This window comes from Macaca fascicularis, chromosome 1, assembly GCF_037993035.2.
Source record: "Macaca fascicularis isolate 582-1 chromosome 1, T2T-MFA8v1.1".
Classification (NCBI taxonomy): Eukaryota; Metazoa; Chordata; class Mammalia; order Primates; family Cercopithecidae; genus Macaca; species Macaca fascicularis.
The window spans coordinates 22,656,764-22,681,219 of NC_088375.1; the positions used below are offsets into that span (position 1 = coordinate 22,656,764).

At 42.1% G+C, this 24,456-nt stretch overlaps 1 protein-coding gene across 3 annotated transcripts in view; it reads left to right on the forward strand.

Moving 5' to 3' along the window:
* PBX1 (PBX homeobox 1) overlaps positions 1–19,574 on the forward strand; it is a 328,461-nt gene extending 308,887 nt beyond the window's left edge. For all 3 annotated transcript variants that reach the window (XM_065518528.1, XM_065518568.1, XM_045395559.2), the window contains one exon: positions 18,071–19,574. In XM_065518528.1, the coding sequence (XP_065374600.1) occupies positions 18,071–18,091 (21 nt within the window). In that variant the 3' untranslated portion in view covers positions 18,092–19,574. The remainder of the gene's footprint in view (positions 1–18,070) is intronic.
* Positions 19,575–24,456: the final 4,882 nt, after the last annotated feature.

Consider the following 24,456-nt stretch of genomic DNA (forward strand, 5'->3'; position numbering starts at 1 on the left):
TCCTTGAATGACATTCCCTATTGATAATCTTACCTGGTTTATGAGCTGTTCACAGAGATATCATGCTGATCCTAACTTTACAATTATAGACGCTCCCTTATTCTAACCAGAAGTGTAGGCACTAACCCTTACCTGGCTCCAGTCAGAATAACTGTAACCATGACCTAGATGCTAATTCACAATTGGTGGCTGATGGATGAGTTGTTAATTATTTTATTATTCATCTACTTTAATGTTCCCAAATTGAGCCAGATAACTATGCTTTGAAGAATCATTCCCTGGCTAAACCTTTAAGAAATAAATCTAATTTTAAAATAAATTATATGGCATCTGATATTCAGAAGGCACCTTGAAAGTCCCCTGACCCATTTCTCCTCTTTCTAAGCTGAACAGAACCCTATGCCACCCAATCTATGGGACCTGACTTCTGACACACTGGCTACTGATGGTTTTCAGCAAAAGAAACTCTTTCATTGAAAACATAGATTTCCAAGAAACCCTCTAGAGAGACTGGATTAAAGAGAAGGAGGACAGCGTCAGAAAAAGAGTCCACAGTGGAGATTAGAAAATTTATTAGACAATGTGACACAGAGAAAGGGCATAAGCCTGGTACCCAGAGAAGCTCTAGGTTTTAAATCTTTGTTCTGCTGCTTAGGAACTGGGAGGTCTTGAGCAAGTTATTCAGACCTCTCTGAGCCTTCTGAGGCTTCTTCATCAGTAGAGCAGGAATCTCTGGGATGCCAGGATTCATGAGATACTATATTCAAAAGACACAGCACATGCCCGACACACAGCAGCTGTTGCATCCATCTCATTTCCCTTTGTGCTTTCCCGGCATCCTACCTTTGGCTTCACACTCAGGTCAGGCTATAAAATTGGGCTACACAGACTACAGCTCAGAGACCACGCAGAAAAAAGAAAGCCCTGTTGGGGACAAAGTGCCTCAAGGTATTGAGGAGAAAGCTGCCATTTGTGATTTGAAAATTCACGTGCAGGTGCCCAAGGCAAGCGGCCCCAGAGCCAGAGTGGGCCTGTCCAGTCCGTCTGTAACGTTGAGCATCCCATCTCAAATGGTGGCCTAAAAACTTGCCCTCTCTGTCTCAATACACCTTTCCCATTAGCTTGGAGGGTACACGAAACATTTGCAGAAAGAATAATAAATAAACCCCAGAATCAGCCGGATACCCAGGAAGAAAGGGAAGCGGGGGAGGAGTCAGACGAGGTTTCAGTCACTGCTTACCAACTGTTTCATATCCCCCATGGATTTCTTGTCAATGATTATTCAATCTCAGGCCTGACCTTTCTATTCTAAATAACACTGCAATATCAGCGCGGCCCAGCCCGCAGCTTTTGCAGGAAATTAACTGTATCTGGCTCTCACAGGAGACCCAAGAAATCCCTTCAGTAACAGCCCAGACTGGTTTACAGAAAAAAAGACCCAGCATTATCTTCTTTTCATACACTCCTCCTAATACCCGTCTAAATATCACAGAGCTCCCAGCTGTTTAATTCTAATAAATACTCATCTATTCTCAAAACAGACAAATGTTAGGTCTCAGGTGGGCCCCAGCATTTCATGTGGGAAGAAGAAGAGAATATGGAGAAAGAGAAAGAATAGAGCGGCTCACTGCTAGCTTCAAATTTCCATCCGTGCACAATACCAGGCTAAGAAAATGGCTAATGGTTTCCAGCTGAGCCACAGCCAGAGGTGACTTCCGAGGGGGGCCATTTTTTCTAGCCAGTGTCCACTCCGAGATAGCCTGTCTTCCCTCAGTGCAGCTCCACGCAGTAGGAAGGAATTGGAGGACCTCTGACCTTGCTGTGCATCTAGACAGCTAGTGGGCCTGGAGGAGCAGGGGGAGCTGACAGTTAATGGTCAGCTGTTGGGACTTCTCCCTGCTCTGCGTTGGTGTTTGGACCTGAGTCCAGAAGCTTACCTCATCTACAGGGACCCTACATGGAGAACAGGAAAAGTAGAGAGAGAAAGGCCTCCCATGACCTCTGCAACCTGGTTTATTTGCAAATAGCATGGTTCAAGGGATGGGTGAGACAAAAGAAAGAATCCTCTGCCATTTTCACTTGGGAAATGCCTGGATTTGGATAACGAGCATGAAGAAAATCTTTGTCCTCTGTCTCCCTGGTCCCTAAAGAGCTCTCACTTTCTTTAAACGTACACAGTGACGAGGACTCAATGAGAGGCTTTTATGGAAGATCTGGGCTTGTCCACAGAGGCTTCTAGTGGTCTGTGAGCCCGGCATCTTCCACCAGGTAATGCTCTGGTGGGATATGGTTCAGATTCTTTAAGTCCCTCTAAAAGCCAGTTACAACTATTGTGATTCAGATGGCTCTGGGATGGCGAGACATTTCACATCTAGAGCAGCTACTGATTCTAATTGTCCTGAGCCTGAACTTTGTTTCCTCATCTGAGTCAGTGGTTCTCCAAGCAGGTTAAAGGCCCATTGCTGGCAGGAGAGGAGGGTTCTCCCAGCCTTTGGCAGATGGACCTCTGACAGTTTCAATTGTGTTTTTTCTGTCTCTGCCATGAATTAATAATGAGCTTTTATTTTAACAAAACCTAAACATCACCTCAGTGATGCCACGCTGCAATCAGCCCAGGACTGTCCATTCGGTTACTAAGGTTTATTTAGAACACTGTGCAATGGTCTATGGCCATAGCACCCCGAACATGCCCGATCTCTTCAGAACACTGTGCAACGGTGACAATGGTGGTCACGATGACTTTACTCCATGGAAAAACCTGAAGGCCACAATTCTAAGTCCAAAGTTAAAACCCCAGGAGATCCATCTGCCTGTTTCTGCTCTGCTAGTCAATAAGCCTGGATAAGCTCCCAGGCCAGGGTGAGGCAGGTTAACTTCCCACATTTGGCTCCACATGGCTCTGGCAGCTTTCTAGAAGAGACCTGAGGACAAAATATGGCTACATATCCAGCCATTGGTTCACGTATCCCTGAATCTCACACTAAAGCTTCTGGGCTGCGGGTTTCATCCTAGCCAGCACTGCTGTCACTCATTTAATGAGAGTTTCCTGGGCACCTTCTGTGAGCCAGGCTGGATTCTAAGCATCAGGGGTAGAGAACTCAAGTAGACCAAGTAATCCCTGCCCTCAGAGAGCACACTTTACATTAGAGGAAAGGACATGAACAAGATAAATAGATAAAATGTGTAGAATATTAGGGATAGGTGCTAAAGAAAAAAATCAGCAGAGAAGAAAGAGGTGAATGTTTGGCTAGAGCAGGCAGTGGGACATGTAATTTTAGTCAGTTCGGCCTCACTAAGAAGGTGACATTTGAATAAGACCTAAAGGAGGTGAGGCCCCCTTGGAATTTGGGGCAGAAGCAATCCAGGCAGAGTATACAGCACATTCAAAGGTCCTGGGGTGGGACCATGCCTGGCATTTCAAGGAACGGCATGGAGACCAGCAAGGCTGGAGCAGAGAGAACAGGAGGGAGAACAGCTGGTGCAGTCACTAAGAGGTCCCTTAGGTCACTGCCGGGGCCACGAATTCTACTCAGAAAGACCGGAGGAAAGCTCAGGAGGGTTTAAGTAGAGGAGCACTTATTTAGGACTCAGGAGACCTAGACCCTGATCTTTTTTGCTACTTACAAGCTCTATGATCAAGTAACTTTAATTATTCTCATTCTACAATCACTTTTTCTCTATTGACTTTATTTATTTATTTAGAGATGAAGTCTTGCTGTGTCCCCCAGGCTGGAGTGCAATGGCATGATCTTAGCTCACTGTATCCTCTGCCTCCTGGGTTCAAGCAATTCTCTTGTCTCAGCCTTCCGAGTAGCTAGGATTATAGGCACGTGCCACCATGCCCAGCTAATTTTTGTACTTTTAGTAGAGACAGGGTTTCGACATGTTGGCCAGGCTGGTCTTGAACTCCTGACCTCAGGTGATCTGCCCGCCTCGGCCTCCCAAAGTGCTGAGATTACAGGTGTGAGCCACTGCACCAGGCCTCTGTTGACTTTAGTTTCATCGCCTTTAACATGAGGAGTTTGTGCTTTTGAATTCTGACATTTCTGTAGCTCTAACATTCTATTATTCGAGCCAAACAAATCTAAAAGTAAATCAAATATATCATTTGTTAGTGTCAAAAGGACACATTTCCACATCCTTCCTTGTTCAGGGTTCCTCTGGACAGAGCTCCAGTGGGAGGTCATGGGGCATCACTCGCCATCTCCCTCAAAGTTGCGGGGACAGATCAGAGGTGTGAAACTCATCTACTCCTCTACGGGAGTCTTAAATCCCACCCCCACTCCCTTTTCGCACCTGTCAACGAGATCAAGCTGATTACCTAAAACACTCTAGTTGTATAATCATTATTTCATCCTATTTAATTGAGCCCCTATGACATACCCTGCCTTATTAAAAAGTCAACCAAAGACAGAGAAGCATCAGACAGGTTCCCCATCCTTGCAGAGTTGATGATCTTGTCACATAACATCTTGTTTAGTCTGAAACTAGAAAAAGGTACTCAATAGGATTCACCTAAGTAAGGGTACAAAAATTGTAAACAGCAGGTGCTTAATGAGAGGTATGCACAGTGTGTGCTGCAGGGGCTCAGAGAATAGAGTGCTTTCAGAGGGCAGAGGGACTGGGGAGACCTCTGAGGGATGTAGGGAAAGAGCCAGGCCTTGGAAGCTAGGTAGGATTTTAATGGGTATATATTACTGCCTCCAATTTATTGGCCCAATAAAGCAGGCATTACGTGGTGGGAAAATAAATGTAAAGCAGGTTGACAGTTTAATGTGCATATGCACACAGGCACAAGCAGCTGCTGATCTGGGTTTTCATGAACCGATCAAAATCATTTTTCTACAGATTTCATGGCATCTCATTTTAGGGCATCCTAGTGACCCTGCCCCCATCATGGACAGGTGGGATGGAGTCTTGGAGGAAAGATCAGGTCTGGAGATTAGCATTTCCCAGAGCTTTGCTTGGAGCTCTCAAGATATCTGCTGTTTTGCCAAATCTGCATCCCCTGGGAACCTGTGAGGAGCCTGTGAGGATAACTTGTACCCAAAGAGTGGTGAAGGTGGCCAAAGAACCTTCCACTCTTATATTTGTCATCGAGGTCCCAAACCTCGGAGTTGGAAGGAACCTGCTCTCAGGAAGAAGGGACCACTCTCTTTCTTGCTGCTCTACTGCACAACATTCTCTATCACAGCACACATAAGGATTTTTTTGTGCATTTGTTTGTTTAAAAGAACACACCGAACTCAAAGTTTCCCTTTACAAGGATACAGCATCTTCCTCATCTCTGTGTCCCCTACTAGAAGATAATATGTGTTCAATAAATATTGAAAGAAATAATACTCGAGCTCAGTTCATCTGAACCTTTTTGGGGTGGAATTTCAGGTCCCATAAAGGATCTGAAGAAGGCTATGGACCTTCTCCCCAGTGAAAAATGCACTTATTTGTATACTTACAAGATTTTAACAGATGATTTGTGGGGCACTTAGGTTACAGACTGAGCCCTGCTTTAAGAGCATAGTAATCACTGTACAAAATTCTTCACAGGCAATCCTGCAGCCTTGGCCTGGACCATTCCAGTGATGGGGAGTTCACTCCCTCTCCATGTGTGGACAGCATTCATGGTTAGAGGTATCTTCTTTATATATTGGATAGCAACCTCCCTTTCTGTAACCCGCATCTATAGTCCCTGTTCTCTTCTTAAACAGAAAGGAGCTGGAAATTTTCCATCACAAGGGATCTAATCCATCATGCACAAATATTTGTAGACACATGTCCTGAGCCTCCTTGGGCTTCTCTTTCCTCAGCTGTGTTTTGCTCTGATGGGCTTTATGTCTTCTCCCTATCCTGATTCTGTGTATTCAGAACAAAAGCATGGGTTATCAACACCCCTACTAAAGTGTGGTACCCAGAGAGAAGCAGAGGAGCTGAGCATTATTTTCCTCTTTGTTCCAGACAAGGCACTTGCCTTTATGCCGCCTAAGACTGGATTTCACTGCATTTGCTTTTTGGCAGCCACCTCACACCATTGGCCTATAATGGGCAAGGGGTCATATAATGCTCCCAAGGCTTTTTTCAGGTGTGCTGTTGATAAGCCCTGTCTCCCCACTGGGCATTTGTGCAGCTTACTGTTCAGATCTAATTGCAGTACTTTTACATTTATCCTTCTTAAGTGCCATCCTATTAGATTTGGTCCTTGAGTCCAGCCTGGTGAGACCTTTTTGGATCCTGATTTTGTCATTTAACATATTAGCTCATTACTCGCAGACAATGTGTTTACTATGCAGCAAAGAGCTACCACTGTTGGAGTATTTCTCCAACAGACATTGGCTTTACACAGAATATTTCATTGTACTTTCACTCCAGCTCTACGAAGAAGGTGTTATAATCCTCATTTTATATTTATGAAAACTGTGACATAGAAAGTTTAGGTAACTTAGGCAAGGATACACAACAAGTACGGAGTCGAGACAGGATTTGAACCCAACTCTGTCTGACTCTGAAGGTCTCGTTCATAGCCACCCTACCATGCTGCCTTTATCCAAGTCATTCATATTTTGATCAGGAGAGGACAGGATCAGAGCCTTAGGGCAAAAACACTTGAGGGCTTCAGGCGGAGAGGGTTGATTCGTTCAATATGATTCCTTCTCTCTGTTTGGCATGTTACTTTCACGTTACTCACCATTATCCTAAGAACTAGAAGAGGGCATTGGTTCACTGTTTTAAAGAAACACAGTTATAGTAATTCCCTGCTGTTCCCTGAGCCCCCTTACCAAGTAGTAAATAATGCGAATGTGGCATGACTTGTTTTTCGTCAATTCATGCTGGCCTCTGGAAATCCCAGCTTGTCTTACTACATGCTCTGAAGCCCTTGTTTAAAGAGCTGGGTCTAGACCCTTGCCCAAGAATATTGCTGAGCCTTCTTAGTTTTCTTATTCGGTAGCTGGGAGACGGGGGGCAGGGGTAGGGGTTGGTGGTGACCCCTATTTCACCAGGCCTCTAAACACAGCATCAAAGGAAAGCCAGAGATCTTTCTTGATATTCTCTCAACCACCACACATGTCTTTTCTAGTTAATTATAGCTCAATCTGCTGTAAATTTACACAAAGCATTATTGAACACACTTTAAAATTCTAGCAAGTGTGACCTCAAACTATAGACTTTCATTTACATATGTGACTCTCGGAGCCAGTGTCCAATGACAACCTTATACATAAGCCTTACAATAACAGCTTTGAAAAAAATTACAGGAGTAAATACATTTTTACTAGCTTTTAATTTCAAAAATCCTAATTAAGTTTTGTAGTAGTTTATTTTGTGGAGATACGTTTGACCCAAGAGTACTGAGGAATTCAGAAAGAGAAAGAAAAGAAAAGAAAAAGACGGATGAAGGGAGAGGAGAGGGTACACACCTTTTGTTCTGATTGTTGACTTGAAAACAAAGACCTTCACAGGTGAGCAGCTGATAAGGAGGCTGCATCTTCTAGAATTGTGAGGTGTGTAAGGTTCAAGGAGTTATTCTCTCTTGGGTATTTCACTTGAGCTGATCTTCACCCTATAGAATATAACTTGATATAAGAACTTGGGGACCATCATAGCCAGGGATTAGGCCCTCTCAATGTGCAGTTCTGTTTTCCCCATCTGCCAACGGGACTTCACTTCCCCATTTCTCTCTGCTGTGAGATCCTCTGTCTTCGTAGATATTTTATGTAAGCATATGTATTAGATCATGTATGTTATGATATTATTTAACTATATGCATTGTTGTATATTCTGTAATATTAAGTATAAATGTTTTACATGCACATACATTCTTACTGCATAATTTTGTTTGTTTGTTTCTCTTTGTTTGTTTTTGAGACAGAGTCTTACTTCATCACCCAGGCTGGAGTGTAGTGGCGAGATCCTGGCTCACTGCAATCTCGCCTCCTGGGTTCAAGCGATTCGCATGCCTCAGCCTCCCGAGTAGCCGGAATTCAGGCATGCATCACCACGCCCGGCTAATTTTTGTATTTTTAGTAAAGACGGGTTTTCGCCATGTTGGTCTGGCTGGTCTCGAACTCCTGACCTCAAGTGATCTGCCTGCCTTGGCCTCCCAAATTGCTGGGATTACAGGCGTGAGCCACTGTGCCCGGCTTTACCATGTAATTTTTGCACATCAATCCACACTCACTATCATCTTCCTACTGCATGTTTTAATGGAGGTGGAATTGTTACAGATCATTGTAGGCAGGAAAATGGGGGACCCATTTGGGGAAAAAGCAAGGAGCTTTTTCCTCAAAACCTTCCTCCACTGCAAAACCCCCTAGCAGGTAGACTAAAGACATAAAATTCATATGGAGTCTCATTCTGTATAGATTCATAGAATGGAAGAAACACAATGAATTTTGAAAGAATCAAAGCTGCCTCCCCTCAGTGTGCTGGTGAAAAATCTGCAGTCCAGAGACACTTGCCTTAGTGACAGGGCTGAATGTAGAGTTCATGCTGCCAGACCTCTGACGTGAATTAGGACTGAAAATCAAAGTTTATCAGGGAGTTACACCTGTGAAGGAAAAAAGCAAAGGAAGCACGACTGGGCTGGGAAGCTGTCAAACAGGGATACAGACGTGAGTGAGCCCCAGAACAAAAATTACATTATCTTATTTATTTTATATTATTTTTGAGAGACAGGGTCTCACTCTGTTGCCCAGGTTAGAGTGCAGTGGCATGATCATAGTTCACTGCAATCTTGACCTCTTGGGCTCAAGAGATCCTCCCACTTCAGCCTCCCTTGTAGCTGGGACTTACAGGTGTGTGCCACCATACCCAGCTAATTATTGTATTTTTTGTAGAGATAGGGTCTCAGTTGCCCAGGCTAGTCTCAAACTCCTGGGCTCAAGTGATCCCTCTGCCTCAGCTTCCCAAAGTACTGGAATTACTGGGGCAAGCCACAATGCCGGGGCAAAAATCACCCTTTAGATGAGTCCCACCTTGGGCAAAAATGGCCAAACCCTTGAACCACCACCAGGCTCAGTCGCTGCTTGAGGTGGACCTTAAGAGAGCTAGCAGGCAGGGGCTACCAGCCAACCACACTCCTCTGAGGTGGGCAACCAGCCCTTTCTTGAAGGGACATGTGAAGGGCACATTTGCATGATTTCCATGTCTGTCCCAGAACTGGAATGTAATCTTATATTGGTTCTATGTAAGTTCTAGAGAAGGATTATTTTTGTGACTTTATAATAAAAGTAATGCTTATTTTTATTCATTGTAAAGCAAAAAAGTATTGTCTCAATAGATATGTCTCAACAGTATTGTCTCAATAGATATGTCTCAATAGTATTGTCTCAATAGATATGTTGCAAAATCCAAAAAATAAATGTATACGTATATATATTTGGTATATATATGTGTGTGTATATATATACACATATACATATACACTAAATGGTTTTTTATTAAAATATTTTATGGCAGGCATTTGGAAATGGCCTAAGGTATCACCAGAGTGGAGGTCAGTGAACCCAGAGCAACCCCTTGAATTTTCCATTAGTGAGTAGTTAGATGAGGTAATAAATAAATTATTATTAAGCACTTTGCAAATAGAGTGTTATGTAAATGCTAAATAATCATAATAATATAGTAGTATGCTGATCTTGATAAACGGGTCGGCTTCTATGTCATTTAAAATGGATGGCGCAGCAGTGTCTGTGAAGATGAATGAGGTTCGCATTCACAAAGCTGGGTAACAGCACAGTCTCCTCTGCTAGGAGGCCGGGCCTCCTGGCTCGTTGTTGCTGCATTCTCTTCCCCTCATTTCTCGGTGGGACAATTAGCAGAGGAGAGGGATTCCGGCCAGCTTGAAGAGGGTAGTAAAAAGGCTCCTATGCAGGGATATTGAAAGGAGACTTAGGTGAGTGCATAGGGATCTGCATTTCTGAGAAGTCAGGGCTAATCTATAAGTGGGCGGGAGGCAGAGAATTAACATTTACTGAGCGCCTCCTGTGACCCAGACACTGTGCTCAGTGCTCTGTGTTTATTATCTCATTTATCCTCCAGGTCAGCACATTAAGGTAATAGAAGAGTGGAATAAAGCCGAATGCATTACTAATTTCTGTAGAAGAGCAGAAGGCCTTACCCTAGAGCTGTAGCTGCTGTTTTCCTCTTTGCATTCTGGAGTGAGATCTGGAAGAGGGAATGAGAGAAAGCCTGACCCAGTGATTTATCACAGCCCCCAAATGCTGGGACCTTTTAGGACGCACAGCTGTATGATGAAAAGAGTCACATCTTCCTCTGGGGCTACACCCAATAACTGCTTCTCCCCGCCCCCTGCCACGCACCTAATTCACCCTGGACATGGCAGCCCCGCAGAGCCTCGTTCAGCCCTTTCTTTCACCTTAACAACATCTAGCAAACAATGATAGAGGAAGTACCATGTACCGAATACTCCATAATGGCTTTATGTACATTATCTCATTTAATTCTGTGATAACCCTGTGAAGTCAGTTGTTGTTTTTTTTTTTTTTTTTCCTTTAAGGTTCTCATTTTAGATGGAAACACTGAATTTTGTCAAGTAACTTGCCAAAAGTCACACAACTGGTTCAAGGGGGAGGTGAGAGAGCCAGGTTGGTCCACTCAGGTCAAAATCCTCCTTATACCTGAGGATTATAGCCAAGTGATTGGGGGGGGGGGAAACCCAAACCAAACAAGCAAAATCCAAATCTTCCTGATACTTGATACGTTATTCTTAATAATGATTAAACCCTTTGTTTAACGTGCCAGATTTTGAGGGTATAAAAGTAGCTCAAGGCTGGGCACAGTGGCTCACACCTGTAATCCCAGCACTTTCGGAGGCCGAGGCGAGCAGATCACTTGAGGTCAGGAATTCAAGACCAGCCTGACCAACATGGTGAAACCCCCTCTCTACTAAAAATATGAAAATTGACCAGGCATGGTGGTGCATGCCTGTAATCCCAGCTACTCAGGAGGCTGAGGCAAGAGAATCACTTGAACCCAGTAGACAGAGGTTACAGTGAGCCGAGATCACACCACTGCACTCCAACTTGGGCATTGAAATGAGACCCTGTCTCAAAAAAAAAAGGAGCTCAAGTGTTTATTCATTATTAAACATATTATGCTCAACTTTACTGAACATAATGACATATAATAAACTGTACATTTGAAGTATACAATTTGGTAAGTTTTGACATACGTATACACCAGTGACACCATCACCACAACCAAGATAATGAACATATTCATCACATCCAAAAGTTTGCTTCTTTGTAATCCATTCTTCCTACCTCTTCTTGCCTCATCTTCTCCCCAGTCAACCACTGATGGGTTTTCTCTCACTATAGTTAGCTTGCATTTTCTTGAGTTTTATATAAGTGGAGTCCTGCAATGTATACTCTTTCTTGTCTGGCTGCTTTCATTCAATGTAATTATTTTGAGATTCATCCAATGTTGTATTTTTTCTTTGTTTTATTTAGAGACATGAATACTTTGAGTACTCAATATGCATTTTATTTAATTTTAGCTTTGGACTCAGTTTAGAGTTCAAATTTCAGTTCTGTCATTTGTTATCTGTGTGCCAAATGGCAAGTTTCTTAATCTGTGTGAGGCTTAGTTTTTTTCATCCATGAATTGAGTATAATGAAAACTACATTATAGGGTTACTGTGAGGATTAGATGAAATAATATAGGTAAACTGCATAGCACAGCCTCTATTCATGGTAAGCATTTGATTTTGCTATTAAAATAATTTTTTTAGATAAAAATATATTGTTCACCAAAATTCCTTTGATGTCTCCTAGATCCTCAATATCAGGTTAATAAAACAATAGCCTGCCTATATTGTGCCAAGTAGAATACTTAATGTGGCATATGAATTAGTTCTTTTAATATTTGCAAGAAGACTGTCAAGTATACAGTCACATTATAATCCCTTATTACAGATGATGAAACTGAGATAGGTAGTAGAATCAGGAATTGAACTGAGGCAGTCTGGCTCAAAACTGTCATTTCCATTATGACCTGGCTACATTTCAATATGCAATGACATCACCCACTAGCCCTAGGGTTTTAGGGGAATTTCTATAGGAAAAAAAAAATCTAGATATGAAGACCATGACAGTAGTTAAGTAAAAGTTAGAGAAATGGGTAAAAAACAAAATTATCATTGGAACACCAATTATTATCAAGGAATACCAAATATTTTAAATGTGTTATAGGAATAAGTAGGAAATTTGAATTTATAAAATGTAATGCACACCTGATTTTACGGTTAACTATGAAAGAGTCAAAGACAAGGAATCTTTGAAGAAGAAATTATGGCAACCAGAGCATAATCTACCTTTCTGGAAGCGTGGGAGAAACTTCAGTGTTCTTTGTATGAGCCTGAGGTTTTAGAGCAGACCCAAAAGGTAAGCCCACCACTGAGGCTGCACAGTCTCAGCTAAGCAAACTGTACTCATCCCAAATTTGGGGATTAGCTGTCAATTTAGAGCCCATTGGAATAGCTGTTACAACAGAATGGAAAAATTCAGCTATACCTTTGGTTGTCTTCAGTATAGTAATTGGTATTCACTAAAGATTTGAAATTCAGTGGAACAGAGGGAGAAAATTTTTAATTCAGTTCAGGTGAACAAACATTTATTTGCCTGATTGGCACAGAATTCGCCTTTGAGAAACACCTGCTTGGAGCTGGGGGCTAGGGAATGAAAGAGATAAATAAAATAATTTCAGTGGTGAGAAAGGCCTGGATTTGAAAGATATTTAGAAGGCAAAATCAATGGACTCAGTGGCTACCTGCAAGTAGGCATGAAGGGAAGGTTGGGGTTCTGGCCTTGGTAAATGTGAGCAACCGCTAAAAACAGAGGATTCTGTAAATGTAGGTGAGGAGGGCAATTTCTGTCATCTTGGGTTTGATGTGTAACAGAAGATCTAGGTGGAAACCTCCAACAGGCAGTTGTGTTTCTAGACAACTGAGCCCAGGAATGAGGTCAGAGTTGAAGATCAGCGTATAGGATACCGTTGAAGTTATGCAGCGGATGGGATCACTGAGGGAGCGTGGATGGAGTAAGTCAACACAGTAGTCATGATGGTTAAATGTGTTTGACCAAATACCAATATACCGAGGCATATTAAAGTAATAGGAGTGGATCATATGACCAGATAGATCTTTCCTATTCCAAACTTTTCCAAATCTACTTATTTTAACAACACACCTTTATTCCATGTGCGTACATGCACATTCTAATCTGTATTCCATTGAAATGCAGTACTTAGGAAGGAAAAGAACCCTAAAACAAACACAAAAGTCTATGCGCGGGGTGCTCCTTTACCTTAGTTGGGTAGTGGCTCTGTAAGAGCTTGGGGTGGGGAATGTGGGCAGAGGTGCCAGTTGGATAGACAGCTATTTTGATGTATTGATATCTGAATAAACCATTGTGCCTCTGTGGCAGTTTTCTCTTCTGTGAAGGATGGAGAGGGTTAAGACACTTACCTGAAAAGAAGGCTTATGTTTTTCAATGTTTCTTTAATTATGTGTTGACTTCCCTGCACCTTAAACTATCCCTACACATCTCCTCATACCCCTATTTTTGTATTATTCAGTCAACAAGCACATGTAGGGCAACTTCTGTGTGGAGACTTCATATTTGATGCTAGGGACACAGAGAGGATGGTATTTAGTTCCTGCCCTTGAGAAACAGAAAATATACTCATGGCGATAGGCTAGTTATCAAAGCGTTCTTCATTGCCACAGTTTTCTGTGTGTCAAAGCACTCTCATCTACATGACATTGTGCTACAGCATGTCTGCAAAGGAAGCATTTCTTCACAGTGATTATTATGATGCATCTGGTAACTGAGACACCGAGGTGTAGGGACTTGGGAAGGTCAGTCAGTGGCTGAGCTCCAAATCTTTTGGCCAAGTGTTCTTTCTGCTAAGGCGAAGGTTTTTTCCCAGCACTCCCATCCTGGGCACCTTGCCTTTGCGATTTCCTGGTTGTATATTTTAAGTCTTTCAGTTGACAAAGTTGACAGGCCCTTGGGGGATACTGACGCAAGACTATTTGCCTTTGGTCAAGTGCGAAATCCCACCGGTGTACAATTGACTTTGGAAGAGCTACTGTCACTTTCGCTGCCCCCTCCCAAGTTCCACTGTGTGTCTAGAGGGAAGTAGGATTATCAGTTCTGTATATACCAGAGAGCACTAGCAAAACCAAATTAGCTCAAGCTGGCTTCCATTCAGGTCAGCTAATTTAATTAGCTATTGTTGCATTACTGATAAGGACAGTTTGGAAAAGGAAAAAAGCCACTCATTCCAGCAGCCATTAGGTGAAGGCTAAGAAAATGTATTAATGGGAACACTCTGAAAGAAAACCCCTCTGACTAGGAGTGGGACCTAGTGGTCCTTGGTGGACTGTTCTCCTAGCCATCTGCTCCAAGCTCATGCTCCCATAGCTCTCTGGCTCTGGTCTTTATGAACATTGCTACACTCTGGCTTTCTGGTACCCAGCTGCAGCCAAGGCAGCCCTCCCCTTTTTCTCCCACCATGAGCCTAATCCTCCTGGGACTCTGGAGAGAAGTGGGGATTTTTCTGGGGGAGAACGGCTTGCCCTTGAGTGCTAAAATGTAAACCCCCCATAGTATAAAACCAGTTGATATTTGAAAGAGTCTTGAAGAAGAACTACAGAGACAGAGGAAGGAAGGAGAGAAGGAAGGAAGGAAGGAAGGGAGAGAAGGAAGGAAGGAAGGAAGGGAGAGAAGGAAGGAAGGAAGGAAGGAAGGAAGGAAGGAAGGAAGGAAGGAAGAAGGGAGGGAGGGAGGGAGGGAGGGAAGGAAGGAAGGAAGGAAGGAAGGAAGGAAGGAAGGAAGGAAGAAAGGAAAGGGAAGGGCAGGGCAGGAAAAATAGAAAAGAGGGGAGAACACCTTGCCCTTGTGTAATCTCCCCATCATATAAATGCCAGTTGATATTTGTAAGAGCACTAAAGAAGAACCAGAGACAGTAGGGGTGGTGAGAGAGAGAGAGAGGAAGGAAGTGAGTGAGGGAGGGAGGGAGGGAGGGAGGATGGAAGGAAGGAAGGAAGGAAAGAAGGAGGAAGGAAAGAAGGAAGGAAGGAAGGAAGAAAGGAAGGAAGGAGGGAAGGAAGGAAGGAAGAAAGGAGAGAAAGAAAGAAGAAAAGAGAGGAGGAAAAGTGGGGAAAAAGAGGAAGGAAGGAGAGAGCTAGGAAGTTCCAAAGACACTACATTTTCTGGCTGTCCAGTATCTGCTCATTGGCTACTGTGTGCTGTCTTGGTGAGGCTGTAAGTTACGTTGGCTGCTATCTTCTAGTTGAGATTTGGTTACATGAACTTACCCTAGGCCAACTAACCAAAGTCCTAAGATCTGGAACTTGAGGTTCAAGGACAAAGAATCTTAGAAGCTCATTCACTTTAGCAGCAGCTCACTCCAATGAGACTTGCATCCACTACATTTCTACCATCAGGTCCCACCCCCATACCCCTCACCAAGCTGTCCTGGTTCCAGCTTTTCCCCAAAAGTAATTATCCAGGTAAAATTCTGAGTGCTCCCTGATATCCTTCTGATTTACTCTTTTTCTGCTTAAAATAACCTGAGTCTGTTTCATGCAATCCAAATGATTTAAAACAATCTTTAGTCCAACCCTTTATTTTGGTAGATGAGGTAGGGGACCCAGAGGTATTAAGTGATTTTCTCAAAATCACACAGATGATCATTGACAGCTCCAGGGCTGGAGCCTAGGCCTCTAACTCTATGCGATTGTGCTGCCTAAATATGGTGCTCACTAAACAGGCATCTTCTGAGAAAGTGAAGGCAACTCAGGGAAACGTGCCTGAGAGTCCATGCCAGAGCCTGGGAAATTCTCATCTGTGCTCCTCATTTTCATGGCTTCATTTTTTCTTGATTTCCTAGATTCTATTTAAGATTTTTAAGCCATGGGATAATATTCTCCTGTGAGAAAACAAGTGAAAGTAAAATTGTCCATATGTCAGTTCATATGTATACAGTGTGTGTCCCTCTTTCACTGTCAAATGTGAAAAGTCTATAGTCCAAATTTACTCTTAGGCCCTTGATACCAAGGGCTAAAGTACTTTCTACTGAACTAATGCATATTTTTTTTACTTTAATATTTTAATAATCTTTTCAAAAAATAAAATAGAGATGGGGTCTTGCTATGTTGATCAGGCTGGCCTCTAACTCCTGGCCTCAAGCGATCTCCCATTTTGACCTCTCAAAATACTGCAATTACAGGCATGAGCCACCATGCCCAGCCTCTGATGTAATTATAATCAAGGACATCGGTAACATCAAGGAGAGTAACAGATGTACTTATTTTATAGGAGTACCTGTAATTATAATTGGGAAAATATGATACATGCTATGCTATGCTATGCTATGTACTTACTTTAAATTTGGAACTATATTCTCTCAGCCTCAGTTTCTTCATCTGCAGACAAGAAAATTAACTGTTTTCTCTTACTCAAGCTCTAGCATTCTAAACTAAATGAGGAATTATAAAAGCTATTGAACTAAATGAGAAATTCCAAAGTTAGTGAATTCGGCATATTACTGAAATAATTGGTTTAAAAATCTTTCAAGCCCTTTAGGTAAAAATAAAAGGGAAAATGTTACTAGAGAATCTGTGCTAAAAGACTTTAGTTAAAAACATCAAACCCCACTTCAATGTTCATTCTGAGAAGGACTAGAAAAAGTTGAGCCCATCAGTGTTCAGGTGCAGAGTACTAATTCCACGAGACCCAATTCTATGTACCAATATGAGAAGATGTTATTAGCACCTCTCACCCATAAAAATATCTGTCTTCAGCTATTGTCAACTCAATCAATTGTCATTTTGGGAATCTGGTGGAAAGAGATTGCCTAGCCCTGGGCAAATGGATATTTTCAAAGCATCCACTAAAATAATTATAATTATTGCTTTATATCTTCCTTACACAAAATAATAGAAAGTCATTGCAAAATATGTGAAAACAGAAAAAAATCTTTATAATTCTATCACTCTAACACAATAGTCCTCATTTTCCATAATTTCCTTCTAATATTTGCTCACATATATGTATACAATGAATATTTTGGAAATTTATTGATAGATTTTTTTAGTTTGTCAAGCTGAATTTTGCCAAATTTGAGCTCAGAAATTAGAAGTACTGGCTGTTTTTTCAACTTTGTTATACATTCCCTTTCCCTCTTCTTTATCCCTGCCCATAAAATGAGAGCACAGGCACCTTTGCCTTCTGTAATGAATAGGAGTAATGCTTCATGTCTTTGAGCTCTTCTCAGCTATTCAGAAACAAGTACGAATTAATCTTAGATGCGCTATTAACTTTTGAAAAACGTTTTTTCTCTGACAATGTTTTTATATTAAGGCTGGGTTCTATGTACGATTTGCTACAAAAAAGGAGACAGGTATCTAACACTCCCTCTGAACTGTCGTTGACCTATGATAAGGCCAGTACAGAATGTTCTTCATTAGCTTTTTTTTAGGTGGAGGCAGATAAACAAGGGGAAGGGGAAAACCACTGGTCAAATTAAGAGCATGCAGATTTAAGTCCTGGGTTTGCAACTTACCAGCTGTGTAACCTTGAGCAAGTCATTTAATATTACTAGGATCAGTTGCTTCATCTGTAAAACACGGGTAATAATAACTATTTCATAGAGTTGTTATGAAGATTAAACAAGCTAACGTAGGAGAAAGTGCTGCAAAAATGAATCACATTTTTTTTCTTAAAAATAAATTATAAACAGGTGACTCCATTGAACTATTCCTAATATTTATCACGGAGATTTTTTTCCATATTATATGAATGAAAAGTGGCTTCAATTTTTGGTGGCTGATGAGCCATTTCCTGAATCGTCTAGGTCCAGGCCTGTTTCTTCTTCTTCTATTTTCAGCTGGTTAGCTGCTCATTGAGATCTTGCCAGAGGGTGGGCGAAAGAAATAAAAACTGAAATCGGTCAATTTGACTCTTTGATAGCAGTCCTGATGAAAGATCTGTGGATAGGGGGTGTTAAAGTTGTGAGTTAAACTGGAATTTTACCTTCTTACCAGGAAATTGCAAGAACCTATTGATGGCGTGGATGCTCTGGTGGTGACAGCAAGTCCTCTTCTCTTGACTGAAGAAATGTCTTCCCCTATCTGAAAAGTGGCCTCTCTTCCAGAATGACACATACTGACTTTTGAAGAAGCAAAGGATACCCGCTGGCCAGTCACATCAGCCAAAACAACTCTGGTGAGCAGTGAATTGACAGATGTTGCAACTGGAAGACTGTGGCATCAACAGAGCCCCAAAGCAATAATCTCTCTTTCTCTTCCCCGCTAATCCAGCAATCAAATAATCACTTTTAAGCATTTACTGTGCATCACCGTATAACATAAAATGTGATGAGTAGCTAGATATATATATATGACAACCTCTGAATTCTCAAAATATTATAATAAATTAAGAAAGCAAGAGTTGTGCATGTAAAAAGACAACTAACTACATAGGGAGAAGGCAGCGAACACATTTAGTGCATCTCCCCTGTACCAGTCACTGTGTGAGGTGCTGTACAAGTACTAATTTATCTAATCCCCACCAAATCCCTGGCAGGTATTTCTATCCTTGTTCTGTGGATGATGTGGGAGTTAGAGATACTTAATAACTTACCCAAGATCACATAGCTACAGAAGTGTGGGGCCTGTTTTCAGGTTTAGATGTGTCTAACTCTGTAATCTATGCTCCATAACTAACCCACACCTACCAATGAGAGAAATCAGAGCTCAAAGACATCATTTAGTACGGTTGGGGCGTGACAAGACTTTAAAACGCCAATTGGCAAAACACATTGATAAAGTTATCCCAAGTCCATTAACTTTTCTGAGAAATATTTCTAGCCAGAGGAAAAATGCCTGGATTCTGGAAGTAGGGATGGTGGAGTGGAAATGATAGCACTCTAGTCTCAGCTCAGCCGTTATCCACACGTGTTCATCCGAGCAAGTTGCTTCCTGCTTCTAGGCTTTGTGTCATCATCCATAGTATAGAGTGTTTCTAGATTGCCTAATGCCACTCACACTACATCACCAGGCAGGTGTATGGTACACTAGCTCTAACATCAAGCAGACCTGAGTTTGAATCCTGGCTCCATCTTCAAGCAATGGGCTCTTGGGCAAGTCATTTTCCCATCTGTAAAAATGGAGATGATAATACCTACCTCAGGGTCTTTGCCCTTATTGTTCATTCTCCTGGGGACAGTCTTTCCCAGATATCCACAAAGGTCACTCTTTTACCTCCTTCAGGTCTTCACTCCACTTACCTTTTTGTGAGAACTTTCTTGAACACAATACCTAACCTTGTAAACCATCTGTCATTTCCTATCCTCTTTCCTCATTTTTTTATTTTCTTTAGCACTCAACACCTAACATACTATATATACCACTCAATTATCTTATTTATTGCCTCTTTCCCACCTCTAGAATGTAAGCTCTATAAGGGCAGGTTTTTTTGGTATTCTTTACTGCTGTATCCCCAGTTTCTAGAATGATTTAGGTGATTAATAAATATTTCTTGTGTAAATGAATTTTTTTGTGAATATAATGTGAGTAAAGTCCTTTGCACAGGACCCAGTACATAGTAAACACTCCAAACATGTTATCTCTTTGTGTTACTATTTTATTGTAACTTTCCCTCATCTCAGTGGGGCACATGTGTTCTCTTCTCCAGATAACCCAAGATTAGTACTTTAATCCATCTAATGAGTATGAAGGCTTGATTCTGTGGAGATTAGTCTAGAAGCAAGTGGAGCTAATCATTGTGAGGGAAGTGAAGGAGGGGATTTGTGTGGTTGCTACCTTCAAATACCTAAAGGTGTGTCACATGCATAGCAATTCCAGGAAGAATATTTCTGCTGCACACAGCACTTTGGGAGGCCGAGACGGGCGGATCACGAGGTCAGGAGATCGAGACCATCCTGGCTAACACGGTGAAACCCCGTCTTTACTAAAAAAATACAAAAAAAAAAAAACTAGCCGGGCGAGGTGGCGGGCGCCTGTAGTCCCAGCTACTCGGGAGGCTGAGGCAGGAGAATGGCGCAAACCCGGGAGGCGGAGCTTGCAGTGAGCTGAGATCCGGCCACTGCACTCCAGCCTGGGCGACAGAGCGAGACTCCATCTCAAAAAAAAAAAAAAAAAAAAGAAAGGATTTCAACATAATTGGATGTGTATAATAGAACAATCTGTCTCAGGAGATATCAAGTTGCCCATTTCTAGAGGTCTCCTAGAAGCTAGGTAACTAAATCTCACTGACTCTGAGGATAATTATTGTAATGAGTAACGAGGTTGGAGTGCAACTAGGGAGATCACGCACTTATGGAGATAGATAGTTAGCAAAATATGGCATTCCTAGGGACAAAATAAATGGACAGTCAATAGGAGTATTTCAATCTATAAGGCAATAAGAGTGTTTCAATCTATAAACTCAAAGAAATCAAGGATAGATGATTAAGAGACTGAGGACTGAGGACAGCCATCTCAATAAAAGTCAAGACGTGATACCCAGACTCAAATCAATTTTCAGATTCAGAACCCACTGATAGAAAACAAAAAACAAAACAAAACAAAAAAACTGAGTCCCTAGGTGATAAGACCTTTCAAATTTTATAGAAAATATATATGGTGATGATTTTCTCATTATTTTCCCAAAAGGCCCTTGGCCATTTTCTCAAGTGATCTTATACTAGGGGAAGAGGATGACCTAAATAGTTTGAGGACCATGAGACATAGGTCCCAAGTTGACACTGATATCTGAGACCCAGAGAGTCATCATGGTCTTGTTGTCAGAGTATGGGGTCTTAGTGTATCCACAACTGTGATTGCCCACAGTGCATCCACTCAGTCCGTGGACCCACACTTGGGAATTTCCTCAGTAACTGAAAGAATAATTGAAATGCATGTACTTGGTAGTTGACAGAAAGCTCACAGGGTTCCTTGGACTGTGGGGTAAGAGCTACTGTAATGAAGAAGACCAAGTGTAATCTTCTGAAACTTCTCTTCCTCCAACCCCACTTCCCTATGAAAATAGTAAACCGAAAGCAATATCGCATGCTAGAGTGAATGGAAGAGATTAATGAAATGCTTCAAGACCTAAAGGATGTAGGGATGGTGGTCCTCATCATATCCCCATTAATTTACTGGTTTAGTCCCTACTAAAACTAGAAGGATACTAGAACATGACATTTACATTACTGTGAACTCATACAAATATTAGCCCCAATTGCAACTGCTGTGCCAGGTGTGATATCTTTGCTACAGAAGATTAACACAGCGTCAAGCATATGATATGCAGCCTTTGATATGGCAAATAAGTTATTTTCCATCACTGTCAAGAAGGATGACAAGAAGCAGTCCATATTCACATAGGGTGGACAACAAAGTATATTTGTGATCTTGTGCCAGGGCTATGTTAATTCTTCTACCCTCTATCATCATAGAGTCTGAAGGGACTTAGACTATCTGGTTATTCCAAAGAATGTCACATTTATTTATTATATGAATGAAGTCATGTTAAGGAGTATCAAAAACTAGTAACTATTCTGAAAGCCTTGATTAAGATGCATGTGGTTCACAAGATAAAAAATAAAACCGTGTGCAGTGGTTCATGCCTGTAATCCCAGCACTTAGGGAGGCCAAGGTGGGAGGATCGCTTGCATCCAGGAATTTGAGATCAGCCTGGGCAACATAGTGAAACCTCATCTCTACAAAAAATAAAAAATTAGCTGGGCATGATGGCACGTGCCTATAGTCCCAGCTAATTGGGAGGCTGAGGTGCGAGGCTTGCTTGAGCCTAGGAGGTCAAGGCTGCAGTGAGTCATGACCATGCCACTGCACTCAGCCTGGGTGACAGAGACTCATCTCAAAAAAATAAAAATAAATAAATAAAATAAAACCTACGTATATTCAGAGACCTGCCATATTAGTGAACTTTTTAGAAGTTCAGTGCTATGAGGCATGTTGAGATTGCCCTTCCAAAAATAAGGGCAGATTATTTCAATTTATATCTTCTGAGAAAGAATCACAATACCTGATAGGTCTCATTGGGTTCTGGAAGAAGCAGGACTTCCACATTTGGACATACTGCTCTGACCACATACCAGGTAACATGGAAAATTTCTAACTCTGGGTGAAGCCTAGAGTAGGAAAGGGCTCTATGGAAGTTTCAGTTAGGCCGGGCATGGTGGCTCATGCCTGTAATTCCAGCACTTTGGGAGGCTGAGGCGGGCAGATAGCCTGAGGTCAAGAGTTCAAGACCAGCCTGGCCACCATGGTGAAACCCCATCTCTACTGAAAATACGAAAATTAGCCGGGCGTGGTGGCACACGCCTGTCATTCCAGCTACTCGGGAGGCTGAGGCAGGAGAATCGCTTGAACCTGGGAGGCAGAGGTTGCAGTGAGCCGAGATCGCATCACTGCACTCCAGCCTGGGCAACAGAGCAAGGCTATGTCTAAAAAAAAAAAAAAAAAAAAAAAAAAAAAGTTTCAGTTGCAGTATAAACAGCCCTGCAACTTGAACCATATGACCCAGTAGTCCCCATGATATTATAGGTATCTACGGTGGGAAAAGACATGCTGTGTAGTTATGTCAAGCCACAGTGAAAGTACCACAATATGAACCCATAAAATTTTGGAGCAAGATCATGCCTTTTGCATCAGAAAATTAGACACCAGTTGAAAAAAGAGCTCCAGTGTACTACTGGGATACTGGGACCTAGGAGTGATGAGTACCTGATCTGGAATATCAAATGACTGTGCAGCCAGGCATCCTCTCATAAATTGGGTTCAATCAGACCTAGCAAATTTTAAGACACAGTGGACCTATCAACTACCCATTATAAGATGGAAGTGTTTCATATGGGCTCAGATACAAATGGACCCAGAGGGCACAGTGAGCTACAAGAGCCGAAGGCCCAGAGTCTCATGTTATTCCCACTGTTACACTGGTGCTTCTCCCTCAGCTCACAAATTTGACAACTTGAAGAGTCCTTTATGATGCTGTGGCTGAGGAGGAAAAGTCTGAGCTTAGTATGTGGGGCAAGCCCCAAATGGATGGCAGCAGGAGCACAACCACTCTTGGGTAATGCTATGAAATACAGTGGGAAACAAATTATTAGAATTGGCAGAGATTTCAGTGATTCACTGGCCTTATATTTTGTGTTGGGAAAAAAAGTGGACTGAGATAAAAACATACAGAGACTCATGGCAATGGCAAATGACTTGGCTAGTGGTTAGGAACGTGGAAGAAGAGAGATTTAGAGGTCAGAGACAAGGAGTTCTAGGAAGGATATATGTGGATGGACTTATGAAAGAGGGCAAAAAGAATGAGGATTTTTGCATCACTTAAGTACCATTCACCCAAGAGTATCCACTGAAGAAGAGGCACTAAACAATCACATAGATAGAATGAGGCAGAAAGTGCCTGCTTTTCTCATTGGTCAGCCCAGTGCTGGCTCAATGGGCATATAAACAAAATGGCTATGGGGGCAGGGAGCAGGTCCAATAGCAAGGACTCCCGCTCACCAAGGCTAATCTAGTTATTGCCATTAAAAAATGTGTATGCTAGCAACATAGACCAGAGTAAGCCCCTTTCCAAATATGGCACCCCATTCCTCGAGGAGACAAACTAACCATTTGATAGTAACTTGACAACACAGGATCTCTTCTACGCCATAAAGGGCAAAAATTCATCTTGATGGAAATCAACAGGTATTTGACATTTGGGTTTGCCTTTCCTACCTCAAGGCCTTGTCTGGTACCAGTTTTTGAGGATTTCTAAAGCATATGATCCACTGACACAGGATTCTACATCATATCACATTGGACCAAGGAATCCACTTTATAGCAAAGGAAGGATAGCAGTAAGCAAATGACCATGGAGTTCACTTTCCTATCATATGCAACACCATCCAAATACTACTATCTCAACAGAATTATAGAATGAATTTTTTTAAGACAGCACAAGCTTAGAAATGATAGCTTGCAATGATAGGGCACCATCTTCCAGAACATAGTGTACATCTAGATCAATGACCATTTTATGGTATTGTGTCCCTGATATATAAAGTATATGAATCTGGAGCCAAGGGTTAGAAGTCAGAGTGACCCCCTTCCATGACTCCTAATGACCTACTTAGGGGATTTGTACATCCTGTTCCCATAACTCTAGTGTTTGTGGGTCTGAAAGTCTACTTCACAAAGAAGAAATCCTTCCTCCAGGAGACATAGCCTGCCACTAGCATCTATGGCTGCTGTCTTAGCACTGTGAGCTCTATCTGACAGAAACCACCAAGCAAGGTAAAGGAAGAAGGCCAACTGACCCACCTTAGGAGGTGATGCTGCTGCTACCAATTGGGGCAGGACCGAATACATTTGGCAGCCAGATGATTATGGTCACCATGTCCCTCTCA